Source organism: Phoxinus phoxinus, assembly GCF_949152265.1.
Source record: "Phoxinus phoxinus genome assembly, chromosome: 7".
Classification (NCBI taxonomy): domain Eukaryota; kingdom Metazoa; phylum Chordata; class Actinopteri; order Cypriniformes; family Leuciscidae; genus Phoxinus; species Phoxinus phoxinus.
The window spans coordinates 11022762-11050267 of record NC_136882.1 but is presented as its reverse complement, the minus strand read 5'-3'; the positions used below and the strand labels follow the sequence as shown (position 1 = coordinate 11050267).

The following is a 27506-nucleotide window of genomic DNA, read 5'->3' as shown; positions in this document are numbered from 1 at the left end:
AGTGCTCGCTCTCACTTTCACTGCTGTGATCAGTAACGTTAGTCCTGTCGCTCCGGAGACTGTAAGCTGGATCACGGGAGCAGTTGTACTGATTAATCCTCGAGTAACAACGAGAGTAAATGAAGACAACAATGAATGAAAATGAAAAACAAAACGCCTCAATCGCTTTCGGAGACATTCTACAGCTGCTCCAGAGTCGAAACAATGGCGGACTGTGTCCAGCTCACTCAGGGCGGGTCTACTGTATGCTCAAACTGCAGTGTCAATCAACAGCCGTGGGCGGGGCTTGTGCAATTCTATGTCACATTGCATTGATTCTGAGAACAGCTCGTTCTGAGACAGTGCTTATGATTTATGGGGATTTAAAAAAAAAAAAACACTGGTTGGATTTTTATCATTATAGGATGGTTGTGTCACACACACTGCCAACACACATTTATTGTCAAACACCATGTAAAAGTGAATTTTGCATAATAGGTGCCCTTTAATTGGTGCCCTAGTTGGTGCTACCCCAGGAAATAATTTACTACATGTTCTCCGTTTATTAATTTTTCAGAGAAGAAAGAAGATACTCCTTGGTACACTGATGTACGTTTTTATCTACAGATGCAGAAGTACTTCCTTGGCTTGAAGAAGACGATGCCTTCCATGTCACCGATTGATAAGAGCTGGCCAGCTCGGCCCTACGGTTTCCTGGACGGGACACACAAGGAGCTCAGGAGGGTTTTCCATCTGTGGAGGGTGTGTGTCATTATACAACTCTGTATATCTTAAATGAACTGATAAGACCTTTGTCATGACTCATGTCTGACTATAAATGAATAATAATCTAACAGGGATGGGGGAAGACGTTTATGTTGTGGGTGCTGTGCTTCACCACATTTGAATAAAGAAACCACATTGAGTCTATGAAACGCATCAACTCCACAAAGTACATAATTTAAAGTGTGTCATTTGAGAACATTCATTTAAACCGCATACACACTAAGACATTTGACTGCACATCACATTTTTGACATTGATACTGCTTGCAATCGTAATGCATCGGACATAAATTAAGCCTTTAAATAAAAGGTTATAGCTGTTTCTAACCATCTATCCTCATGGTGTCCTTCTATTAGTGTAAGAAATACCGCAGCCAGTTCACAGAAGAAAAGAAGGCGACCTATGAGGAGAAGCTTGCAGCTAGTGAACTCTTCAAAGATAAGAAGGCCTTGTATCCTAGCAGGTAGGGGAAAAAACAGTTCACCTATGTTCCTTTGTGTAATTTACCTACAGAAAACGCGTGTCTCCAGTGTTGCAATTTATTGCAATAACAGATGTCCTGTGCTTTACAGTGTGGGGCAGCCTTTCAAAGGAGACTATGTGGAGATAACCAAAAACCCAAAGTACCAGAAGCTAAACAGCTTGGCAGAGGATAAAGTTCTTCTTGCAGATGTGGTCAGTAAAATCAACCGTGCCAATGGCAAGGTGAGTACAAGTAGCCCTGTGCCAATAGACTTAACCTTATAACAGGACTGATCAATCATCAATTGTAGTGCTGAGCTTCAGACCAACTCATTTTAGATTCGCGTCGGGCGCAAGAGTCATTTATCCCGCCGGTATAATACTGTAGCAACAGTGCCTGAGATCCGCCCACAAAACTACTTGCGTTTCGCTTTTGATACTTGCGTTTCAGATCGTTTAAATAGGGCCCAAAGACTACATGCACGCAGACAAAATAACTTAACTTTAACAAAAACAGTTTGCATCTGCAGAAAGTGTCTGTTACACTTTTTTTGTTTTGTGTAAATGTCTATATTATAAACTTGTCAATTTCCCTTTTAATTTCACTATGAAGTAATTTATTCCTAAAAATCATCAGATACATCAGCAAGCCTGCTGACTTGCAACATCATTTTGTTTGACAGACATTAAGTACCAACTACCAAAGGCTATCATGGGGTCATTTTCATCCTTTTTGTCTGAACTTGACATTTAAAGTCTACTGATTTACTCTTTTAGGGAGCTCCAAGGATATTCCTCCTGACCAAGAAGAGTCTAGTTCTTGCGGATCAGAAAACCGGCCAGGTGAAGGCCAGCGTTCCCCTGCTAGACCTCAGCAGTGTGTCTGTGAGCACACAGAACGATGGCTTTTTCGCCCTTAAGTTCAAAGAGGTACCGGCATACAATGATAACTCATCTCACATAAGGCTGTCAGGAACACTACTGACCATGCTCTCTCTATAGGGTGCTGTGTCTGCAGCCAAAGGTGACTTCCTGCTGAGCAGCGACCGACTGATTGAGATTATCACCAAACTTCATCGCACCGGTGGAGCTTCAGCTGACAGGAACCAGATCAAGATCGATATTTCAGATGAGTAGGTGTCCAACATTTCTGTGCATCTTGTTTCCTTAATATCGTTCTTGTAGCATAAGTTTTATCTCTCTCTCTTTCAGGTTCTTAGTGCAGTTCAAACAGGACAAAGTCTGTGTAAAATTCATCCAGGGTACACCAAAGAACGGCAACGGTGTCGCCTGCAAGCGTAAAAACAACCGTCTTCTGGAAGTGTCCGTTCCGTCACCATAAGGAGGGATCAGCTCGGTCATCTCTGAGATTCTTCACCCTCCCCCGATCCCGTAATCATTGTGCAATTATGTTGATCCTGTCATTGTCATTTCTCATTCTATAGTCAAATCAGCAGTTCTAAAGATTTTACTGCTTCCCTGTTTTTAATGGTTGGGTGGAAGTCCGTTGTTCGCTCATCCTAATTCTTTGGATTCACAAGAATTAGTCTTTAATTAAAATAACAATAAAAACCATTATGATTACAACTAGATGCTTTCTGGCCGACATTGGCTGAAGTTGTGCTTGGTGAATCTCACCTCGTTCTTTGCTCGACTCATTTTAGTTGTCATACTCTGGGCGAAACTATGTAAATGGAGATACTGAAAGGTTTTTGCTGAGCTCATAGAAAGAAGCTGAAAAGCTACAAAATGTATGATTGCACTTTTTCACTGGGGTGGTGGTCAGGAAAGACTGACTGGTTGGTTGATGTGTTCTATTCTCATTTTGTGTTTCTAGTGCTGAACAGTAATTTATTAGAAAAATACTCTTTGCCAAAATGATAAGGCATTTTGCGATCGAAAATCTTGTGCCATTTAGCTGTTCCTCCCCAGGAGAAAGAAATGATCTTGTAGATGTTATAGTGCGGACACTTTCTTATTTATAAGCCAAATAATGATTCATTTTCATGATAAATGCCAAACAATATAATTTGAATCCTGCTTTTTAACATGTAAATCAACATGTAAACATGTTTATCAATGCTTACTTCATTCTTTTCATACATTAAATTAGGGTGTTTAAATGAAAACCACTTCCCCACAATTTTAACGTGTCACTGAAATGCGGCGTATTCTTCCTGCGTTGTTCGTATATATTCATGCAGTTCATCGTTTGATTTCACAGGGCCTGAAGACCGTCCACAGCCGGCATTTATAATGGAATCTCCAATGCTCGAAAGATCTCCCCTAAAAACTAGACAACAATTATGCATATGTGGAAATGCCTCTATGCAGCAGGAAGACTTGGCTCTCACATCTGGTATTACTCAGAGCTGTTTGTGAGCGCTTGTTTCAGAAGGCCTCATAGAAGAACGCTAATAACCGGAACGCTAAAGCCCTGGCTGGTACGATCTTTGCTACGTCGCTTCAGTGTGTCCCTTTACTTCAAGCTGCATTTACATGAGCAGTAGAACTTGTATGTAAGGAGGCTAATTATAGTAGGTGGTATTGTCTTATAGCTGTATCTTGGCTAAATCTATATGCTTTTTTGCCACTGGAATGTGGGCTGCATCATTTTATTTTTGGCTTGATCACATCTGCTAATGATAAATGGAGTTTTTTTTTTCTTAAGGTCTGACCCACATGTTTTTTGTTTTGTTTTTTTGAGTGCAAGCAGCAATGCATTCTTTGGATGCAAAGCAAACAATGCACTCTCCTTAAGTATATGCCGTTTACCAAGATTGTGGATGATACTTTTTTTCAGTCGTATTTAATGTGATATTTTCTCGCAGTTTTAGTGGATTTTTGTACTCCTAAACTTCTGAAGACAAGGCCCACCAATGTAACTAACTCTGCTTCTGCTTCAGTTATACTTTTTGATTTGTTTTGTCATTTTACAGTAAAAGCATTAGAGTTTAGGGGAAAGGATTATATTCCTCTTCAGTACAGGACAATTGTGGAAGCTGAATTACTTTTATGAAGTAAAATTCTGCATTGCGTCTGTCTTTCATGCAGTAAACTCTGGGTTCTTTTCCTCCTCTTCCATGTCAGAAATTTGAACTGAAAGAGGAAAATGTTTGTTGTATGCATTTTTGTGTGCCTAAATGTAACCTGTTCTGAAACAAAAAAGTGTTTCATTAACTACTACGTGTAATAAATGACAAGTAATCTGTTTTTTTGTTTTTTTGTAAATTAAAGCAATAAATAAATGACTTTGGATAATCAGTGTGGTTTGTTTTGATAGAGTATTGTGAACTTAGATGATTGAGTCATAATTTTGGATGTGTTAAACATTTTTATTTTCTTTATAAATCAGTCATATCAGCTGTTCATACAATTTAGCTTAAATATTATATGTAAAATATTTATTCATTTATTCCCTGATTAGACATTTCTCTGTGTTCACTACTGTCAGTATTTATATCTATCATATGGTTTAATTGGACCATAAAGCAACACAGTGTTTAGTTTAATTGTTATGGGAAATTTGTATTGAAAGATGACATTTTAAAAGTCTACAAGTCACATTTTTAATTTTATTAAATGCCATTTAACTTAAATTTTCCTTTTTTATATACCAATTTCCTTTATCATTTCTCTAATACCAATTTTGCATTATCTTTATCTTTTTTCTTGATTGCTTAAACACTATAACCAGGCTTTTGAACTAAAATTTCAAAACCATGAACACCGTTTATCATTTCCCTAAACTATAAACACTATTCGCCTTTTTTGACACACGAGTCAGGTTTGTTGAACCGTCACTGCAAAACCCTTCATTTCTCATTCATGCTGTCAGAAAGCACTAGCATTCATTATTGTTCACTCATGGCAGCACAGCTTCAGCTCAGTTAGCACACAATTACTCAAGTGGAACCACTACTGTAAGTGTCAAAACTGATCACACACCAATCAGAACCTTCAATAGATGATAAAAGGGCCTGACTCAGTTCATTCAGTTTTGGAACAATGGATCCAGAGAGATGTGATGGAGGATGAGGAAGACGGAGTGAAAGAGGAGGACAGGGAAGGGCAAAGAGACAAGCCGACGGGATGACTCCGATCTTCAACCAGATGGAACTGGATAATATTCAGATTGTTCTAATCCAATCTGACTTCTGACCTAAAATGCTGCCTGAATCATACACTGTTTGTTTGTTGGCTAGAGGAGAACTGGCCCCCCGACTGAGTCTGGTTTCTCACAAGGTTTTTTTCTCCATCCTGCCACTAGATGGAGTTTAGGTTATTGCCACTGTCACCTTTATCGCCCTTTTCACCTTTGTTGTCATTGGATTTTGGCTTGCTTAGTTGGGGAAATTCAATTTAACATATTAAAAAAATGTCAACAATAATATTGATCTGACTGCATTGACACTGCATATATGAACTGACCTGGGGTGCGTTTCCCGTACAACTATATAGCTCACTGCTTAACTACCATAGTACGATGCATCGTTGGAGAAATCAACTAGCTAGTCACGAGTGTTTCCCGAAACCGAATGTCGTAAAGTATCGTTCAACCACGTTGGTTTATGACGTCTCGCACGTGGTGGACTAATAACTTTTTTTAATTAATCTGTTTGAGATCGAATTAACGCTAGATTTCGTCATATAAGTTACATACATGGCATCTGAAGACCATTTCAAATTTTTATCAGTTACTTTGCTTTATTACCAGACTCAATATTTGGCTCGTTCTTACATAGTAGAGCTCATTCGCACATGCGCAGTCTTCAAAAACGGTGCTTTAAATCTCTTGACAAACTAAAAGACGTAAATTACATTTGTATGTATTCTAAATAAAAAATACGGGTTGTACTGTGAGGCTATTTTCTTCTGGAAACAAACTTTGTTGCATTATTTTCCTGTTATCTCTGTAAAGCTGCTTTGAAACAATCTGTATTGTAAAAAGCGCTATATAAATAAATCTGACTTGACTTGACAAGCAATCTCGGATTAAATTCGTGCCACTCTAGTTGACCATATCCTTGTCCATGGTATGACTATTAGGGAGGCTCGGCAATAAGTACAGCCAAACTTGAGTCGCTTCACCGTCGCCTCGATCATAAGAACCTTCAGGGAGGAACAGCGGTGGCTGTACTTCAGACTGCTCTCTACTGTAACTTTTGAGTGCTGTACTCTGTGCTGTTACAACACATACATGTACTGTAGCTGTTGCACTAAACTGCTGTTATGAAAAGATATGGAGGGGAGAGGTCGCAACATCTAGCTACTGGTGTGCCTCAGGGCTCAGTGCTTGGACCACTTCTCTTCTCCATCTACATGTCATCACTAGGATCTGTCATTCAGAAACATGGTTTTTCCTATCACTGTTATGCCGACGACACACAACTCTACCTCTAATTCCAACCAGAGGATCCGACGTTAGCTTTACATATACTGCGTTAGACTAAAGAAGGGTCACAGCACTTACATATTGTTGTCCTATTGTTAACTGCTTCTATTGCTCTCCCTGCTTTGGTAAGTCGGTTTGGATAAAAGCGTCTGTTAAATGATTAAATGTAAGAGTTTCTGAATGCTTCCATTTAGTAGAAAAGGATATGTTACAGTAATAAGTACTTCAATTTGTTTAGGACACAGAGTTGATGGAATGGAAGAAGCCTGCTTGACATTTCAGTTTGAAGCGTGTCAGGGGTGGATCAGGCATGCTAGAGGATTTTACCCCCGATGCCTGGCTAGGACCAATATAGCCTGTGATGTTGATGAGATTCTCTGGCCTGTCCCAGACCAAAGACGGGATGCTGGGGAAAAATCATTTTTGTTGTTTGGTGTATTGTACTGTACAGTACATTAATAATAAATGTGCACATGTATACATTTGTTGTGTCTTTTGTTGTTTCATCATGTGAAAATGTTTTTGAGGGGGAGAACCACAAGCAACATAACTTGCGTTTTTTGTAGAATTGTTTTGAATTGATCTCAGTGTGTAAGACTTGTGTACTGAGTGTGTTTTTGAGGGCTTGTGTGTCATTTCTGAAGGCAAAGTTGTTTTTTCAGCAAGATTGCATGGTTTTGATTGGAAGGCTTCATTTTGACCTGAAAAAATAGGACGTTTAGGGAAATGGGTGAGAAATTATGGATTTGAGTTTTGAGAAAAGGATGCATAAATGTGTTTAAGCAATCAAGGAAAAACTCCAATCAATTCAAACTCAGGTATTCAGTTTATAGTTTACAAGGCATTCTCAAAGCAATTCTGGAAGATACTACACCCTGCCAAACTGACTAACATCACTGGATCATTTCTATATGGGACTGGATTACCAACTTGTGTTTTGGTTGTAGTAATAGTGTAAGAATAGGCTATAGATTTTCAACCATTTAACCCATCAGAAACCTCACCAATATCAGGGGTTAAACCCCCTACTAGGAAATGTAATCTTTATAGACACCTCTTTTAGTACAAAAGTACATATTAAAAGTACACAGCGAGAGAAAGATCCCTTTTGCCTGTCTGCAGCTCAGCCCAGATGTTTTCCATCACATCTGGAGAGTTGTCCCGGGTTGAATTCCGTGGCTTGAAGAGACTGCTGGTGGCAGGTCTCTGTGGAGCAGGCCTTGACAGATTGTGGATGTAGTGTTTAAAAATAGCAACCAACTGCAGAGCTGCCCTCCCAGGGTTCCCACCATTGTGCAGTCTGGGAACAGTTGAGGCGAAACCCCCTGAAATAGACCATCCCATAGACACACCCAGAAGAGTTTGTTAGCTCAGCCCCTAAAAATCCTGCACTATTATGTTCATTCAACACACATTGTATCTGGGAAGTATTGTCTTTTTCTTTTTAGTAGCCAGCAATGTTTCAGGTGAGAGTAACCCCCAAAAGCCGAAACTACAGCCAGGACGGTGGGGACAACCAGGAAGACTGGCACTGTGATCCTCTGTGTTATAACCACACTCATAGTCCACCATACACTTACAACAACTGATGATAGTCACTGCGCTATTTACATGACTAATCCCACATATGTTTTGTAGCTTCAAATTAAATGTTTGTGAATATAAAAAGCATGCATCATAATCTTCATAATCTTAAACTACTATATTAATATGAACTGCGCGGGCCTCTGTCGCCATCTTGTGGACAAATTGCACAACTGTTGAATCAGACCAGATAAACCATTTTATTTTTTAAAGTTTGTTTAGACTTTTTGTAAAAGCATATTTCCCATGAACATGGTTATTCTCAGTGGAATATGTGGCGCTGGGAAAATCAGTTATGATCATTTAGACTTTTGTACATATATGAAAATATATAAAAAATCAGTCTTATATTAGAGAAATGCTGGGTATGATCTGATGGGTATATATTGCTGATTTCATAATCATTATTGAATATCTTGGATAACAGATCTCATCCCAAAAGTATATTATAAAAGTTTTGTCAGACCATACAATTATAACAAGATATCAAATGTCATTGTGCACAATGTGTTTAAAACAAAGTATTTGATTTCCACAAAGCATTTTACTGCCATGTTTAATCACACACAGACATCAGGAATCAGCATATGAATCTCAACAACGGTGACACGCTTCATGCTGTAATGCATGCCGGGAAACATGGATGAGTTTTTTTTACTTTTGTAGCTCCCAGAATGCATAGCAGAATGAAACATGTCAAGTCAAGTCAAGTCACCTTTATAGCGCTTTTTACAATACAGATTGTATCAAAGCAGCTTCACAGTGATAACATGAAAATAATACAAAAAATAATTTCATCATCGTCCACCTTTAAGGCAGATCTATAATATTGTTGAATATTAAATGTCCCCAACTAAGCAAGCCAGAAGGCAAGGCAACAGTGGCAAGGAACCAAAACTCCATCAGGTGACAGAGTGGAGAAAAAAACCTTGGGAGAACCCAGGCTCAGTCGGGGGCCAGTTCTCCTCTGGCCAATGAGTGAACAGTGTATGAAGTTCAGAATGAATCAGAGTATTTGTCCAGTTCCGGTTGGTTGAAGTCGGAGTGGAGAGGAGGAGAGACTGGTTGACACTTCAGGTCAGCGGCGTCGTCGTGTCCTGGCGCTGGTCCTTCATTAGATCTGGATACGGCCTGGTTCCGGTGGACAGCAGTAAACCTCGGGATAGACAGAGAGACTAATATTAGCGTGGACGCCATCCTTCTTATGATGTACCAAGTACATCAGGATTTACGGGAAGTGTTCCCGGTCCCGGCTGTTCTAAACTATGCAGCCTAACATTGAATTATATAAGTCTATAATGTGTTATGTGTATGCTAGGCCGAAGAGATGTGTTTTTAGTCTAGATTTGAACTGACAGAGTGTGTCTGCTTCCCGGACAATGGTAGAAAGACTGTTCCAAAGTTTTGGTGCTAAGTAGGAAAAGGATCTACCGCCAGCAGTCGATTTTGATGTTCTAGGTATTATTAACTGGCCGGAATTTTGAGATCGCAGTAGACGTGAAGGACTATAATGCGTTAAGAGCCCGCTCAAGTACTGCGGAGCTAAACCATTTAGTGCTTTGTAAGTGATCAGCAATATTTTAAAATTTAAACGATGTTTAATAGGCAGCCAATGCAGTGTTGACAGAACGGGGCTAATATGGTCATACTTCCTGGTTCTGGTAAGAACTCGAGCTGCTGCGTTTTGAACTAGCTGTAGTTTGTTTATTAAGCGTGCAGGGCAACCACCCAGTAGAGCATTACAATAATCTAGCCTTGAGGTCATGAACGCATGAACTAATTGTTCTGCATTATTCATTGAGAGCATATGACGTAATTTAGATATATTTTTAAGATGGAAGAAAGCGGTTTTACAGATACTAGACATGTGACTTTCAAATGAAAGATTGGTATCAAAGAGCACACCCAGGTTCCTAACCGATGACGAAGACTTAACAGAGCAGCCATCAAGTGTTAGACAGTATTCTAGGTTATTACGTGTGGAAGTTTTTTGTCCAATAATTGTAATCTCTGTTTTTTCTTAATTTAGTAGTAGGAAATTACTATTGAATTGGTAGGTTTCGTTAGGTTTTGAAGAAATATACCTAACGATAAATATATGTCACCGTTGTTGAGATTCATATGCTGATTCTTGATGTCTGTGTGTGACTAAATATTAAATAAGTTCAAAATGATTTGTGGACAATGTGTTTACCTAAAACAGATTGCAACAGCAACAAAGTTTTGTCTTTTGTTATAGTTTTGCAGTGTTTATAGTACAATATTTAAATGCGTTTTTGACAATATCAGCATTAATAAATATACAGCAGATTTCTTTTGGCTAGTCCTTTTAGCCATAACGACGGTATCACACAGCGACAGAGAAAAACTAAAGCTAAAAAGTCAAGAGCCCAAACAAAACTCCATAATGGTGACTGTAAAATTGTATTATTTTCAATAAATCATCAACATCTAAACCTATATTTACGCTCAAGAACTTCTGTGGATGTGTGACAGAAATAAAAACATTCTGGTCAGTAATAAGTGAAGCTGGTAATGCTGTTGTTGTTGATTTATTGAGATCTAGATAAGGCATGGATAAGATTTATACTATAAGCAGTATACTTTAATGTTTTGTTAAGATGTAAAGGGTTAAAGAAGACCAAGAAACACTGATGATATGCTGCATGTTGCTTTATTTAAAATGCAGAAATCTATTGCAGTCATTTCTTTTAACTTTATCTTGATGTTTTTTATTTTATTTGTTCAGTTGCTTAATAAATACAATTTAATACACACTGCCAATCATTGTCCTGAGGCATTGTCCAAAGGTGTAGCTTGATGACGCCGTGAATGAGCGTGGAATCAGGAGTTGCGTCACAGTGATTTTGCCAAGTAAGACTGGAAGAACATTCCTGCAAAATGCAGTCCTTACCCTATGCCTACCCCTAAACCTACCCCTACTCATAACTTTCCCCTAAAATCAGAGGGAAATGATAGGTGAATAACACTGATGTTGAAGCACCTCACCCTGGTTGTAAGCCTAAACTTGACATAAACTGTAAACTTGTCCCTCAAATCTGATTGGTTGATTGGAAAAAATTTCCAGAACATGTGGTACTTGGTGAAATCACGTTCACCCTTCACCTCCACAGCCGATGCAAAGCAATTCGACAGGACTCAGGCAGAAATCATGTTCATGAATGAGCTAATGCATTCAAGTAGGGTGGGGCAGAGCGGGCCGGACATTTTACGTTGCTTTTTTATTATGCTTATATTTTGCATTTACATTTAATAATATAGCAGATGCTTTTCTCCAAAGCGACTTACAAATGAGGAGAGCAATAGAAGCAGTTAAACTAACAAAAGCACAGCAATATGCAAGTCAGTTAGTCCAGCACAGTACACGTAGGAAAGTGTTTTTCATTCGATATAGAATATTAATGAGTTAGTATTAATAATGGATCAAGTGTTGCCGAAAAAATATCCACTTCAGTTTGTTGAAAACGGTTAAAGACTCAATAACCCAGGTTGAGTTAGGCAGGTTATTCCACCAGCATGGAGCGGTCAGGGTAAAGGTCTGTGAAAGTGATGTTGTGCCTCTTTTGGATGGTACCACAAGGTGCAGTTCACTTGCAGAGCACAAGCTTCTGGATGGCACATAAGTCTGAAGTAATGAGTTTAGGTATAGGGGTGTAGAGCCAGTGGTTGTTCTGTAGGCAAGCGTCAGTGCCTTGAGTTTGATGCGAGCGGGCGATTGGCAACCAGTGTAATATTACAACTGGATCTGGAGTAGCAGAAGTTTAGCAGTGCAGTGCTTTTATTATGCTTATATGCTCCTTTTGTTTTTGTTTTTGTTGTTTATTTTTATTTTACGATTAAAGTTGCGTTTAATGTCTGCCTCCTTCCCTGAACTTGAACTTTGTCACAGTTACATTTGATCACTTTATTTTGTATTTTTTCATTCTAATAAAACAGAGAGGCACTTCAAGAGAGTCCGCACACTCCACCAAAGACAAGAGTCATCATAAAAGATAAAAGCAAGATAAAATCAATGCTTTACTCTTCAGGGTAACTGATTTTATCTAGTTTTTTTGATGACTCCTGTCTTTGGACTCTTGTGTGGACTCTCTTGAAGTGCCTCTCTGCTTGGATTTTGTTGTCGCACCTCATATGGACTAAGGCACGGTGAGTCCCTTGCTTCATTCTGATAAAACAGCCACAAGCTGAATTACTAATCATACAGGTCACTTTATCTGACTAATTAAAATTGTGGGGTAACGCAGCGCTGTTTTCCTTGATCAAAATATCCGGTAACACTTTGTGTTACCACTTTGTGTTACCGTTACCCCACAATTTTAATTAGTTAGATAAAGTGACCTGTAAGTAACTCAGCTTATGGCTGTATGGGGAACACATTCTTATAAACAATAGCAGACTTTTGCCTCGAGCACCTCATTTACTGCTTATTAATAGTTATAAGGTAATTGTTGTATCGTTTAAACTCTGGTATTGAGTAGGATTAAGCAAGATCGATATTATAATATCATTAATAAAAGCTGGATGACTTGCGTTGCTAAATGGCATACAGTTTATTTTAAAACATATTATATGGTGGAGAAAATGCTGTATTATTGTTTCTACAAATAAAGCTCTTTCTGATGCTACTTGAGTCTTGACAAAGAAGTGTTGTCTCTGAGGCATGGTACAAACATGTTACTCGTGATAAATCAAGAAAACCTAACAAATACACAGGCTGCTTTCCTTCCTAGTGCACACTAGTAAGATCAATTCATAACACTGCAACTCTTATTGGGAATCAGGAATGATTTTGCCGCTCAATGTATATTACAGTAGGCCTATACAACATAAATAAAAGAGTGCAGATATAGTCAAATACAACAATGAGCTTTAGGGAAAAATAAATTTTCATTACACTACTGTAAAATAGTTGTTGTATAGTCAAATACAACAATGCGCTTTAGGGAAAATAAATTTTCATTACACTACTGTAAAGTGAATATATATATATATATATATATATATATATATATATATATATATATATATATATATATATATATATATATATTGTTTGTATACTAGGGTAGGCCTGAACAATACAGTAGGTTCCACACTACTACCTATCAAGTCAATCTCGGAATATTGATTTAATTTCCAGCTTGTATTTATTAGTATCCATTAAGAATATAGACAAACAGTATATTACTGTAATTGTCTAGATTGGCAATATGTTGGTAAATGTTTTGTTTTTTTTATTCTCAACATGTCACATGTAGGTTAAGATGAAGATGAGAAGGATAAAAAAAGTATTTATTTACAAAACAAACTCAAAAATCCAATACAAGAATCAGGTAATGTGTAGCAGGACACAAACAATACCGGACAATGAATGAGCTGTGATGATAAATGAGTGTCCATGACAACTAACGATTGGCGGGAAAGGAACAATGGAAACAGGAAACAGGTGACTGACGAATGCATACTAAAAGTCCATGAAAACAAAACTAAACACACATATCGTGACATAATTACATAATAACTACATTTGTGCAGTAAAATTAACTTTAAAGACGATCTACATATAATTTTGAATCATGGATAACATGGAAAATGTGCCATGCTCATTGTTGGGGAGTAGTTACATCTAACAGTTACGTCATTTAATTACAAAATAAATGTAACTAATCTGTGACAGTTACTGAGAAAAAAGGTAATTATGAAATACAGTTATTTATGAAAATGTTTACATTTACATCTGAATATTTTCTGTAAAAAAGCTAGGGTGTGTTGAAAATATTAATTTGTTGCTTTGCCTGTTTTTGATATGCACGATGCCTCCTGTCATTTTAAGGCTGTTTAGTAAAGCAATGCTATTCTAATGCTTTTGATTGGCTCTGAATGGATTGTATTTGAATTTGCAGTGCACCACATCTGCCACATTGCCGCTGAAAGCTTTAGGCAACCTGTCTGAGAGATGCTATGGAGTGATAAAAATGCTTTCCACTGCTAAAAATGTAAAAATATGTTCATCCAGAAATAAGAAAATGGTGCAAATATAACAGTTCAGTGCAAAATACGTTTGCCAACTATTAAAAAGCTACTGACATCGAAGGTTTCATTGTTGAACCTGAGGAATGTTTTACATGCATCTGCAAGTCGCTTATTCAAAACTATAACAAAGGCGTATAGCTTGATGACGCCGTGAATGAGCGTGGAATCGGGAGTTGACGTCTTCACCTCCACAGCATACAGTAAGCAGTCATTAAATTAAGTAGTCGAGGCATTGCCTTCTTCCACCTGCCAGACCATGCTAGTAATGTGTATTCAAGGTGTGTTTTAGCTCTGAATTGTTTGTGGCAGGATACCACAAATGCGGCGAAGCCCCCTCGAGGTCCCTCCCTGGACAACTGTGTCTTTGTCGATGCGTTGAGTCCTATGAAGAAGAATGAACAATAGCAGTTGTCCTGGAAGCTCGACTGATGTGCTAGGTCGAGGAATTCTGTCACATGTACCACACAAAACAAAATCACCGCTATCACTATATCTAACACTTCTTGGTCCAGTCTTCTGTCATGGTTCTACTGCATATAAAGGCATGAAGATGAACATGCGCCATTGACGCAAATTTTTCATAGTTTATGAGACAATGCTCATCAATGACAAACATCATTGACATACATTTCCGGCTTTCTGTGTTTTCACTGTTATACAGTGTTATACTTTCTTCTGAAAGAGTATTGAATTTCCTGATCAAACGAAGAAGCAGAAACAAGCGATAGCATATTTAATATGCAGAATAGTCCTCAGCATTAAACAGCATTTAAATCAAAACTGCCTAAAGTTACTAAATGAAATGTCGACCCAGGAAGCGGAATAGGACTGTGCAACCTTAGATATACGTAGACTTAGGCTTGATCTACTCCATCTAGTTTTGATCATCATGCTGAATCCAATCTGAATGTAGTCTTTGACAAAATGCGTTTTTCTCAGCTTTTTGCTCAAAATGTTGCTTTTTTTATAAAACTTAAGTCAAGTTTTAATTTAAAAAAAGAATGTATGGAGCTAGAATAAAACACATTTTGTTTTATTCTGTAACAGAGGCACTGTTCTTTCTTTTGATACATAGTTGACAGTGATGATAAATCAAATCAGTAACTATGAAAACACTAGTGGCACTAATGGTGCAAAACAGAAAACAAGTCCAAACAGGGTGATATTGTATACAGTCTGACAAGTACACAGTGTGCTTTTCAAATATTCACTATTTCATGTTGTTTTGGTTTGACTTAATGTGTAATCTATTGAACAGCTCTTGCAAAACCCTGTGCAGTGTGCAGATATAGGTAAATATACACTAAACAAAGTGTTGTGATCTTGTGTTTTCACTTATAGTTTTTAAATCTACTTGCTCAATAATGGAATTGTATTTATTTTAACCAAAACAAACATCTTCCAGATAGCTTTAAGAGATAAGTGATTCTGTTGGCTGAAAGAGTTTAATCGGTACTCTGTTCTGTGCCAACACATTTGGGTAACACTTTAGAATTCTGTTCCATCATCAATGAATAACTAGACATGAACATTCTAGAAACTACTATTAACTAACAAGAATTATTATTGAATTAGTAAGTAATAGTTCACTATTAGCTAATCAATACAAAAAACAATTTCATACATCCCAACTACTAAATACAGATTCATAATAATGTGAATAATGCAAAATTAATTCATTCTAAAGTGAAGATCATGGTAATCCACTAGTAATGACTAAAGTATTACAAAATCCATAAAGGAATTGTGAATTATTTGGATCAGTATTCGTAATCTGTGCAGGGTTTGGGAGACGGCTGGCTGGGCTCTGGGTCCGGAGTGGGGCTGGTGATGTCCTCCTCAGTGGGGCAGATGGTGAATGCCGAACTGTTGCACCCACTCCACAAACATGGGAAACGTGAAGTCTTCGTTCGTTGCTCCTACTCCAGCTGGATGGCCGGCAAGTCCATAATAAAGGGGGCGGCTCAAAAAAATATTGGTCTTGTCAGGGGTCACCTTCACTAAGGGGTAGTGAAATCCACAGAGAAAGAAGCGTTACGAACAAACAAACTTTTAAAAAACATACAGAAGCACTACTTACAACTTAACGTTATTGCAAGACAAAGAACATAGGCAAACTTTAATGGTTTAAATACACAGGAGTAATCAATGGAAAGCAGAACAGGTGTAGAACTAATTAACAACCACAAAAACAAACCACACAAACGAACACAAGATCACATCAGGCAACTGAGCTGGGAGAATCTAAAATACACTGAAACTAAACAGAATAAACAGAACTGTCACACCTCCTGCAGTGAATGTCAATATTTTCTCAAATAAATGAACACAAACAATATAAATTTTTAGTATTTAGTTTTGCTAGCTCTATTGATTGACCACATATAGATATATCAATATACACAACTGTGCGCAGTGCCTAAATTATTTTTATTTACAAAACAAAAAATGTAAACCTTTATTTTTAATGGATGGGTTGGAGCATGATGAAGGTAACTGAAGTAGTGCAGGACACAAGATAAGGTTATATAAGATACGATTAGATAAGATAAACACATCAAGTATACTTCAAGTATAGATTTGACTGTTTATTAAACGGTCATGTTGATGTTGGCGCAGTCCTGCATCTCTCTGTAGAGCATACGTCTATTTGTTAACATATCAAGGGAGATCAGTAACCATGCGGAGACAGAGGGAGCAGGTGCCACACCTCTCTCTATAACCAATCAGAGAACACTGAGCTCTCTATAAGAGCCTGTCTAAGCGAGACACAGTTTTAGGTCTGCATAGTAAAGGGGGCAAAAGTTAGCAGTAGAACAAATCAAAAGGATTAAAGGAGTTTCTTGAAAGATACAACTGCTGCCAGGTATAAAAATTGAATAAATTCTGGAAATTTCTTTTTACTATATATCTGTGAACATATAACTCATTTATATTTACCGCTGTCTTGCAGATTATCGAGAACAGCAATCATGGCGCCTATTTTACTGAACAGCATTGCAAATGAACACAGCAGTTACATTCAGTAAGATAACTTTAATTTCAGAAAGCACACATCTTTAACAGACCAGAGAAGATGAGCTGGACAATGTCTGGTTTGATGAATGTAGACTTCATGTGTAGGCTTGTTTGGGTCTTTGGATATAATGGGTTCGGTTCAGTTCTGATGTCTAAATAAGGATATTGAGAAAATGTGCTTGTTGCTTTGCATATATTGTAATGAGAAAATCTCCTTGGTCCTTGACTTCATTCTATTTCTAACTAATTTTTTCGTAATCATTTTTCGTTTTTTAATTAGATTGATACTTTTTGAGTAAAGCACAGAACCCATACTTTTTTACACTATCTACACACATGATTGTAATATGAGTTATAAGAAACATATGAAATATTTGTGTTTAACGGTCTAACTTCTCTTAGTCCACAGCAATAACAGATGTGATGTGTCACAGACAGGTGGAGTATGTGAAAAACCCTCACCTGGACAGCATGGAAGAGGACATCCTGTACCACTTAAACCTGGGCACCAAGACCCATGACCTGCCCCAGATGTTTGGGGATGTGAAGGTGTGTACAGAAGTCCTGACCAGACATGAGTTAGGCTTTTTACTTTCATAATGTTGTTCAAAATTAATGTTACTTTATTCAATCTTCATATTAATTCCTACAAAAAATTACAGATACTTTACATTGCTGTCCTGCGTTGAAACATGAGGGTAATTGTGTTTTACACCATACATGGAATAGCGATTGATTGCGACCTGGAAGCAACATTGAGTGGTGGGATATTTTGCTAATAAAAATATTGTGACATGAGAATAGCATGATACATGTATTGTGTCTGGTTTTCGGTATCATCTAAGTGAGCTTTTATTTTTACACATGCACAGTAAGTTTCAGTGTGGACGAGCAACTTTTGGACAATGCATGAAAATTTTAGTATGGATGGATAGAGTTTTGAAATGATAATGGCATTTTCAAATTTAGACCTAGCCTTAGACAGCAGATTTAAGGTTTAAATTAAATGCAATAATCTTGAAGAAAGATAGTCTTCAGGACTGTATAGAGGATGATTGATGAAAATTATGATCTATTTACAAGGGTTGATGTACAGTATGGTCAGCTTGTCATTATCACAAAATCAAAATCCTCTTGTATCATCCCAAAGGGGTTTGAGCCAGATATTATTTGAGCCAGAATTATTTTGTTAGGACAGTTATGTCAGAAAATCATTTGCCTGAGACTACTTTCATTTAGCATCATTATCAGGGTGTGGCTTATTTTTCAATAATCCATTGGACCAGATTCAATTAAAAAGTTGTAAACAAATCATAGGGTAAGAATAAAAAAATCCTGCTAGAATATCCTGAATTCTACGTAGTCTGTTACCATTAAATATATTACAGAAAGTAAATACACCTTTTGAGGAGCAGGGAGGATAATTGAAAGAATTACTGACATATAACAGAAGTCAAGTCCCCATATAGCGCTTTTTACAATACAGATTGTATCAAAGCAGCTTCACAGTAATACCATGAAAATAATACAACAAAGTTTGTTTCTAGAAGAAAATTGCGTCATCGTCCACCGTAAGTAAGGCAGATCAATAATATTGTTGAATATTAAATGTCCCCAACCAAGCAAGCCAAAAGCCAAGGCAACAGAAGGGCATTATTCCAAAAAGGGTGCATGGTGCAAATATGAATTAGATCTCTTCTTCTCCATTAAACCAAGTTTTGGAATAGCTGAAATAATACATCTGATTTTTGTGATTAAGACTTCTTGAGCTACATGTAATACCAGTAAAGGGCAATTCTTGAAAGGGACAAAAAAAAGGCACTCATTTTGCTCTCTCTGTCTGTTATCTCTTCTGTAGTTTGTTTGTGTTGGCGGAAGTCCTAATCGGATGAGATCGTTTGCCCAGTTCATCCACGAGGAGCTGGAGCTGCCTGGAAACATTGCAGACATCAGAGATATCTGTGAGGGAACGGATCGATACTCCATGTATAAAGTGGGACCTGTGCTGTCCATTAGCGTGAGTGTCTGAAATCCTGATGAGGCTTGTATTTAAATGAGAGTTTATTCATCATACATACATGTAAATTATTTGAAGAATTTTTATGAAGATCATGTGATGTAGGTAAATGTAGGAGCATTTCACTGTATCCAGTGGTGAAATATTATCAAGTGGTAGTTGACTCTACCTCTATTTGCAACACTTAGTGATTATATGAAACGTGTAATCATTAGCATCATTAATCATAATCTGCTAGCATCACTTTGTTTTTCGCTTGCATCATAATTGATGTGTTCTCCTCCGTTTGGTCTCTGACAGCATGGCATGGGCGTTCCCTCGATCTCCATCATGCTGCACGAGCTCATTAAAATGCTCTATCATGCTCGTTGTCGTGATGTCATCATCTTTCGCATTGGCACGTCAGGCGGAGTTGGTGAGCACTTCCTGCTTCATTGAGTTATGAAGTTATTAATATATGTATTTACATCACCCTGAGGAAGCGGTTTTTACTTTAATGGCAGTTTTGAAGACTCAAAAATGAATCAGTCAATTTTAAAGCATTACATATGAAATTTAAAACTGCTGGATGGAGGAGGACATGAAGTATATGGGTTTCCTACTTTGTAGTAAATGTTTGCTGTTTGTTTGAACACACAGGTCTGGCTGCAGGGACCGTCGTGATCACAGATAAAGCTGTGGACTCTTGCTTCAGGCCCCAGTTTGAGCAGGTGATTTTGGGAAAGGTTATCATCAGGAGCACGGAGCTAGATGAAGATGTAGCCCAAGAGCTCCTGCAGTATTCCTCTGAGCTTCCAGATATCCCGACTGTTATTGGAAACACAATGTGCACACATGACTTCTACGAAGGTACTGCAATGTTTGTGTACTTTGTTTTATTTATTATCCCATACTGGGTTTGGTCCTGTATCTTACACAGTAGAGCATGTTGTTAGTGATGCCATGATCCCAGTGAATGCATGAACTCATCAAATGTTAATGCAAATGCTTTGGATAAAAGAGTCTGCCAAATGCATAAATGTAAAAATCAGACACAAAAACAGATTGTTTCGGTCCTGGATGTTGATTGGTCAATACAGTGTTCTAGCATGCTAAAATATACAATATAGTTATATAAAATATAGTATTGTATACTGTTGTTATGTCAAATATGTTCACCAGCTATACTGTGTGTCATAGCCCACCCATAACCGTAGTTTAAATATCAGACTTGCCTAACAACTGCTTTAACCGTGACTGTATTTACAGTACAGCATGGCCTCTCACACACAAGCGTTCAAAAACAGATCTTGTGATCTATAGATCTTAATGTGCTTTTGAAGACAGCACACTTACAGGATATTTATTTTCATATAGTGACATACCTAATCTCCTTTTCCTGTTGTAGGTCAGGGGCGACTGGATGGAGCCCTGTGCTCATTTTCCACTGAAGAAAAATTTGAATATTTGCGGAAAGCCAACGAGGCAGGCGTCAGGAACATTGAGATGGAATCCACTGTCTTTGCTGCCATGTGTCGTGTCTGCAATCTTAAAGGTACAGAAGTTAACAGTATCTGTTGTCATCATCACTACTATAACAGAGTACCAGAGGCACCTCATTTTTTAAAGGGGCCACCATAAGCTCCTTAAAGGATTAGTTCACTTTTAAAGTGAAAATTCTGTCATCATATACTCACCCTTAAGTTGTTTCAAACCTGTATAAATTTATTTCCGCTGCTGAACACAAAGGAAAATATTTAGAAGAATGTCAGTAACCAGACAGTTTCTGGTTCCCATTGACTTCCATAGTAGGAAAAAAATATACTATGGAAGTCAATGGGAACCAGAAACTGTCTGGTTACTGACATTCTTCTAAATATCTTCCTTTGTGTTCAGCAGCGGAAATAAATTCATACAGGTTTGAAACAACTTAAGGGTGAGTATATGATGACAGAATTTTCATTTTAAAAGTGAACTAAACCTTTAAGGCTGATATATAAATTGACGTATCTCATTGTATAGGAATCTCATTGCATGTTAAAATTGCATGTTGTTTCTTTTTTTCTTTTTTACAAAATGTAGAAATGGACAACCGCCTTTGTCAGTTGCCTTTGAGCTGCTTATTAGGGGGATAAACAAAAATAATCATCAGAATAAAGTATTGAAGGGACTATAATTGAAACTACGGCAGCACTTAATTAACTAACACTAATGGTGCGTTCACACCGGACGCGAATAGCGCGTCAGGCGCGAGTGATTTCAATGTTAAGTCAATGCAAAGACGCGTTACGCGCGTAAAACCGGTGTGAACGCACCATTACACAGCTCTCTAGAGCTGATTTATTTCTGAAACGTAAGTTTTTTGGCTATATTTAAATTGCATTAAGCACTATATGAATAAACTTGACTTAAAAAGCTACAATCTTTTTTTATAATTTAAATTTGTATGAATTTAACCGTTTTTTTCACTCTCAAATCAAATCGTATCAATTATTTTAATAGGGACAGTGCTCATCAATCAACAGTCAGACTCTTTAAATAAGCCAGATTTAGCCCAACTTTCATCCCTTCCACCTTTCCAAATTTTAAAATGGCAACCTAAAATAAATAAATAAATAAAAATCACAATTATCCACAATTGATCATACATATGTCAATATATTAAAACCAAGAAAAACTTCTCCATACTTAAGAAATGATAAAAAACACAAACATGTAACAAACCTCAAACCAGTATATCAAATCAAATACATTAACACTACTGAAGATAATAATGTAAGTATATAAAAAAAGATGATTTATTTACACATGATTACAAGTTTGATTTGCTTTTAGCCATATCTTTAATTTATGTTGAATAATTTCTACTCAACTCAGTTGTTAAAGTATTCCATGAATGGCTTTAACTGAAAAGACTGATCGTCCCAATGTAAATGATTGAACACAGTCTCTTCTAGTAGTTGCTCTGCCACTATTATTCTTCTGCATTATAAACTGGCTTAATGTCCATTTAAAATCTTACAAATCAAGCAAGCCTCAGCAAAATGTTTGATATAGATTTTATTTTTGAACTGTATTGCAACGATGAAAACTAACAGTCCTCCGATCAAGCGTTTTATATGTCTGTTTGTAAACGGATTCAAATAGATTTTTAAAATTGTTGTGCTTCCTTTGTGACTAGTGAAGTAATATGTGATATGAGGAATTGACCATAGTATGCATTAAAAAGCTGTGCTGCCTCTGTTGTTAGATATGGTCTTTTATGCACACAAAAACATTTATTTATTAATATTGGCTACCTTTTGGGCATGCTTTCGAAAAGACACTCAATAAATCAAATGAAATGAAATTAGATTTAAATTAGAATGCCCGAGTTGCTTTTCTCCATACTTGGAAAGTGGTTGGTTATCGTCAAGCTCTAAAAATAACATTATAAAAACAGAATTATCTGGAAGTTGGAGCTAAACTTTTCAGGATGGTGGCCCTTCCGGCGCAGAATCGGACACTACTGAAAAACATGCAAAGCTTTAGACATGTTTGAGCTTTGCAATGATTTGAGAGCTTTTGAAAAGGCAAAGGTTTTAAGTGAATACCACCTTACATTTGATTGTGTTCTTCACACACAAAGCTCTTGTATGTCAGTCTTGGACATTCTGCCTAAGTTCTTATAACAGAACTTTAACCTAGCTTGAACTAACCCTTATGTCCTATTATATAGCCTTGTAGTACTGCTTTGTATGCCTCACTTTATGTAGCATTGAATTACCTTAAAACTTCAAAGTGGTTAATGGTGTGATTTTTTGTTTGCAGCTGCAGTGGTGTGTGTGACTCTGCTGGACAGGTTTGAGGGAGATCAGATTTCTACACCTCATGATGCTCTTCTGGAATATCAGCAGAGACCGCAGCGCCTTGTGGTTCATTTCATCAAGAAACGTCTCGGACTCATCTCATAGAAATATGTTATTAATATCTACAGTGTAAATAATACTGTTTATAGTTTGTGTTATTTAAAGGTGACATTCACATTCTCAAACCATCCTCAGCTGACTTCCTAACATTTAAAACCAATGAACACACACCACTTTTAAGGTTGTAAGTAATTTGTGTGTATTATAACTTGTAAATCTACTATATGGTTTAAATTATATGTGTGGTAAACTTTTCGGCTTATTGTAAAAATAAGCTAAATAAATTATATGAAGTTCATGAAATGAGTCATGAGGGTTTGTACTTAGTAACACTTGATACTGATAATGCTGGAAATGCATATTCTTTGTGGCTAGAGGAAATTCTTTGTCTAGAAGTTTCTAAGGGTTTAGAGTCTTTGCTCATAAACCGCATGCGGCTCTTTATGAAAATGTTTTTTAACCATTTTTTTTAAAACAGTTTTGTTTTAACAAAATTTTATTATTATTGATTAACAGTATAGTTTTTTTTTTTTTTTTTTTTTTATGCCTAGAACTATGGAAGCCCGTTTCGAACATCATAACTGAACAATTACATTTTTTCTGTATAATGAAAATAATGAGTTGGCTTACAAAATAAAAGTTGTCTCAAACGTTGTTTTGTAGACTCATTTCATAAAGTCAAGAAGTTACTTCTGACATGATGAGCACACAGCAAGTGTGTGTTTTCTGCATATTAATTTCTTGCACTTCACACAAGGTGCTGGTTTTGCTCTCGCACTTGGATGGGCACACCTCACATCACAAGTGCCCTGCCATACATAAAATAAACGTTTTTATTTTGTGTCTGTACAGTTTCTTTTGAATGGCTGCCTATGAGGGTCAAAATGACACTATTAGTACCGGTAATAGTACGAACGTATAGTAATTTCGTTTGTATATGTCAAAACACATCAGCATGTTGAAACTTTGCATGTTCATGATGATAAATGAGAAAAAGTCACAAAATATCAAGAAAAAAAACAAAGGTTTAATTTTATTTCAGGTAGCTTGAAAAAATAAATGATAGCTAATTTTTACAATCTGTGGCTGACAAAATATTTTTCTGTATTGAAATAAGTATGGAAAAGCTAATTTTTTAGCTTCATAAGGTAGTAAAAAGCCACAATAACAAAATATAACCAATACATTTTATTATTTTGGGTCGGTACAGTTGCCTTAGAGCGTTAAAATATGTGGGTCAAATTGACCCGCGAACATCACGAACGTAATAGTAATTTTGTTTGTATATGTCAAAACACATCAGCATGTTGAAACTTTGCATGCATGTTCATGATGATAAATGAGAAAAAGTCACAAAATATAAATAAATAAAAACATAGGTTAACCAGTATTTCCAACAACTAGAAAATCGAAATGGGTCAAATTGACCCGCAACATAACACAAGGGTTAAACCAGTGCTGTGGTTCATAGTCTCTCTGTTATGGAGGGGTTGAGGAGAGGTGGATTAATGAATGAATGATCACTGAACTGAGCTGAATAATGACACTATTCTCTTGCTACAGCTGCTTTACAGCTGAATTCAAAGTTGTCTCATATCTGATGAAGGTCATATCATTAAATCTGTTCCTGTCCTGTTTATTATTGTGAAGCTGCTTTGAAACTGGTTCAACTGCTGGTTGCCGGTTGCCGCTCGCATCAAATTCAAGTCACTGACGTTTGCCTACAGAACAACCACTGGCACTGCTCCCCTGTACCTGAACTGATTACTACAGACGTATGTGCCATCCAGAAACTTGTGCTCTGCAAGTGAGCGGCGTCTGGTGGTGCCATCTCAAAGAGGCACGAAATCTCTCTCTCGGACCTTTACCATGACTGTTCCCTGCTGGTGGAATGATCTGCCTAGCTCAGCCAGAGCTGCTGAGTCTGTAGCCATCTTTAAGAAACTGCTGAAGACGTATCTTTTTCGGCAGCACTTGAGCACTTAATCCAGTACTACTAACACTTTCTTATCAAAAATAAAAAATAAAAAATTGCGTTGGATTGTACTGTGAAGGGTCATAGCACTTACATACTGTTGTCCTACTGCTAGTTTAATTGCTTCTATTGTTTCTCATTTGTAAGTCGCTTTGGATAAAAGCGTCAGCTAAATGAATAAATGTAAATGTAAATGTAAATGAAACATTTCCTATAAAGTGCTATAAAAAATAAAGGTGACTACTTGTAAACTGGCTCGGGCTCCTGGACGTACTGACAGGCTCTATCTCCCGAGTGAAACTGCTGACAGAGGAACCACTCTTGGCGAGTGTTAAAGGGGTGGTTGATTATGATTTCACTTTTCTAACTTTAGTAAGTGTGTAATGTTGCTGTTTGAGCATAAACAACATCTGCAAATTTACAACGTTCAAAGTTGAGGGAGATATTTTATATTAAAGAAATTGCTGTTTAAGGACTACAACAAACGGCTGGTAGGGACTACAAGACATTCCTCCCGGGTTAGTGACATCACTAACCCTAAAATGTACCCACACAAAAGCACACATTTATCCATGTGTAAACATTAAGTAGCAAACCTGATGACACACCAATCAGAATCTCAGGATATTATAAATAGGGCACCATGACATAAACCAATACATCATAACATGTCAGTGTCTTTGTATTGACAACTTGACATTAGTAAGACAACACAACCTGTCATAAATATGTCATAAACATGACATAGCAGATTAATTATCAAACTTAAAGGAAAACTCCGGTCAATTTTAACATTGAGCTCAATTTTTAGTAAATTTGTAGTGCTGTCAATACAGAGAACATCGACAAAAATCGGTGTTGCCTACACCTTGTTATCCTATTTTTAAAATTTGCACCCTATTGACTTGAATGGGGCAAGTTTTAAACCTGCTTTTATTTCTCTTATCATTTGGTCTTTGGTAAATAGACGCGCCACTTTGTTAGTAAACTGACCACATTTCGCCCTTCCTCTAGGGATGGCGAAAACTAAAAAAATTCTTGACCGACCACCGAGCCTCATTAGCCGGTTGAAACCGGTTAACCGATTAGTTTAAAATATGCTACGCTATTTGAAATAACAGCCATTTCGAGCCGCGCCTGCAATTTCACAACTCTGTCGCATCTCTCCGTCGCTCTGCCTCCCGCTCTCTCACACACACACACACACACACACACACACACACACGGCGCCGGCGCCCCCCTTCCACTCACGTCACTTTTTTAAAATCCCCAACAGCGTGAAACATGAGTCCCGCAAACGCGGCGCCGAGGAGCTTGTATGTAATCGGCGGACAAATGGCTCCTTAGTTTCGAAATGGTTCGGGTACAAGGTGATCGCGTTGAAAATAAAGGCGTTTGTCTAGCATTAGAAGCTCATTTGAAACATTGCCGCGGCTCATTTCAGAAAATGACAGCTCCGAACCGAACCGCTTTAGTTTGAGGTAACTGTTAGTGCTAACAATAATAAAGAAAGATGATCATCATCACCTTATCTGTTACCACTGAAATGTATTTGTAATGTATTTTCATATTTAAGCACTGTATTACACAAGTTGCAACTTACGTTACATCTGTGTCATTCTGTTTGGTGAAATGGTCCCACACACTACTATTTTCTGCACGCTTCCTCCTGTCGTCTGCCCTGGCTCTAACCTCGAGTGTGTTAGCCTGTAGCCTTTACTTTCTGCAAACCTTGTGAGCGCGCGAACCCAAACGCTGTGACCTCGCGCCAAATTTTTTTATTGGTTTATTAAGTATAAACGGGCGAGTTATGAAAGATTAAGTGAGAGGGATTTGTTCACTTCTTCACACAAAAAGATATTGGAATGAGATGCTAACTGTAGTAGCGTTTAGTCCACTGTCTATAATAGAATAATTTAGAGATCACTTTTTTTTTTTTTAACCGACTGCCGAAAACTTTGATCGGTTAACGTTGATACGGTCAACCATCGGTCAAACGGTCATCGGTTAACATCCCTACCTTCCTCACCTCCAGCCTGTCACGGGTATGGTGCGGATGAAGACAAAGGCAAAGGCACAAAGCTCCAATTCAAACTTTTACTATAATAAAACTTAAACAAAACTGGTACAGGCAAGGGTAACACTCTCCATACAACGTAACGTAAACAGAAGCAAGCATTAGCATAAGCATTGACCGACAACTGAAGGGTGAGAGACAGGAACTTAAATACACAGATGACAACGAGTGACGACAGGTGATGATGATGATGATTAACAAGGCTAATTAACTAAACAGGTGACGAAAATGAACTAATGAAAATGACGACAGAGATGATGAAAACACTGAAG

At 37.4% G+C, this 27506-nt stretch overlaps 2 protein-coding genes across 8 annotated transcripts in view; both read left to right on the top strand.

Annotated features, from left to right (window-relative positions):
- Nucleotides 1–4492, top strand: part of myo1b (myosin IB) — an 86855-nt gene extending 82363 nt beyond the window's left edge. For all 6 annotated transcript variants that reach the window (XM_079619358.1, XM_079619357.1, XM_079619355.1 and 3 more), the window contains 6 exons: nucleotides 607–741; nucleotides 1122–1228; nucleotides 1338–1470; nucleotides 2005–2157; nucleotides 2230–2360; nucleotides 2440–4492. In XM_079619358.1, the coding sequence (XP_079475484.1) occupies nucleotides 607–741; nucleotides 1122–1228; nucleotides 1338–1470; nucleotides 2005–2157; nucleotides 2230–2360; nucleotides 2440–2569 (789 nt within the window). In that variant the 3' untranslated portion in view covers nucleotides 2570–4492. The remainder of the gene's footprint in view (nucleotides 1–606; nucleotides 742–1121; nucleotides 1229–1337; nucleotides 1471–2004; nucleotides 2158–2229; nucleotides 2361–2439) is intronic.
- A 12497-nt stretch (nucleotides 4493–16989) lies between these two features.
- upp2 (uridine phosphorylase 2) lies at nucleotides 16990–23838 on the top strand. Of its 2 annotated transcripts, none has more exons than XM_079619596.1 (8): nucleotides 16990–17126; nucleotides 17214–17285; nucleotides 17713–17827; nucleotides 19137–19295; nucleotides 19596–19710; nucleotides 19935–20144; nucleotides 20683–20829; nucleotides 23085–23838. In XM_079619596.1, the coding sequence occupies exons 2-8, from the start codon at nucleotides 17233–17235 to the stop codon at nucleotides 23225–23227; spliced, it is 942 nt and encodes a 313-aa protein (XP_079475722.1). In that variant the 5' UTR covers nucleotides 16990–17126; nucleotides 17214–17232; the 3' UTR covers nucleotides 23228–23838. The 2 variants fall into 2 exon arrangements, with proteins under 2 accessions (XP_079475722.1, XP_079475723.1); XM_079619597.1 differs by having other exon boundaries at nucleotides 17039–17126; nucleotides 17681–17827; nucleotides 23085–23836.
- The last annotated feature ends 3668 nt before the right edge of the window (nucleotides 23839–27506 follow it).

Coding starts and splice junctions, on each gene's coding strand:
- upp2 (XM_079619596.1), top strand. CDS start 17,233: ATGGCGCCTATTTTACTGAACAGCATTGCAAATGAACACAGCAGTTAC. Junction 19,711..19,934: donor TGGCACGTCAGGCGGAGTTG/GTGAGCACTTCC, acceptor TTGAACACACAG/GTCTGGCTGCAGGGACCGTC. Junction 20,145..20,682: donor CACACATGACTTCTACGAAG/GTACTGCAATGT, acceptor TTCCTGTTGTAG/GTCAGGGGCGACTGGATGGA.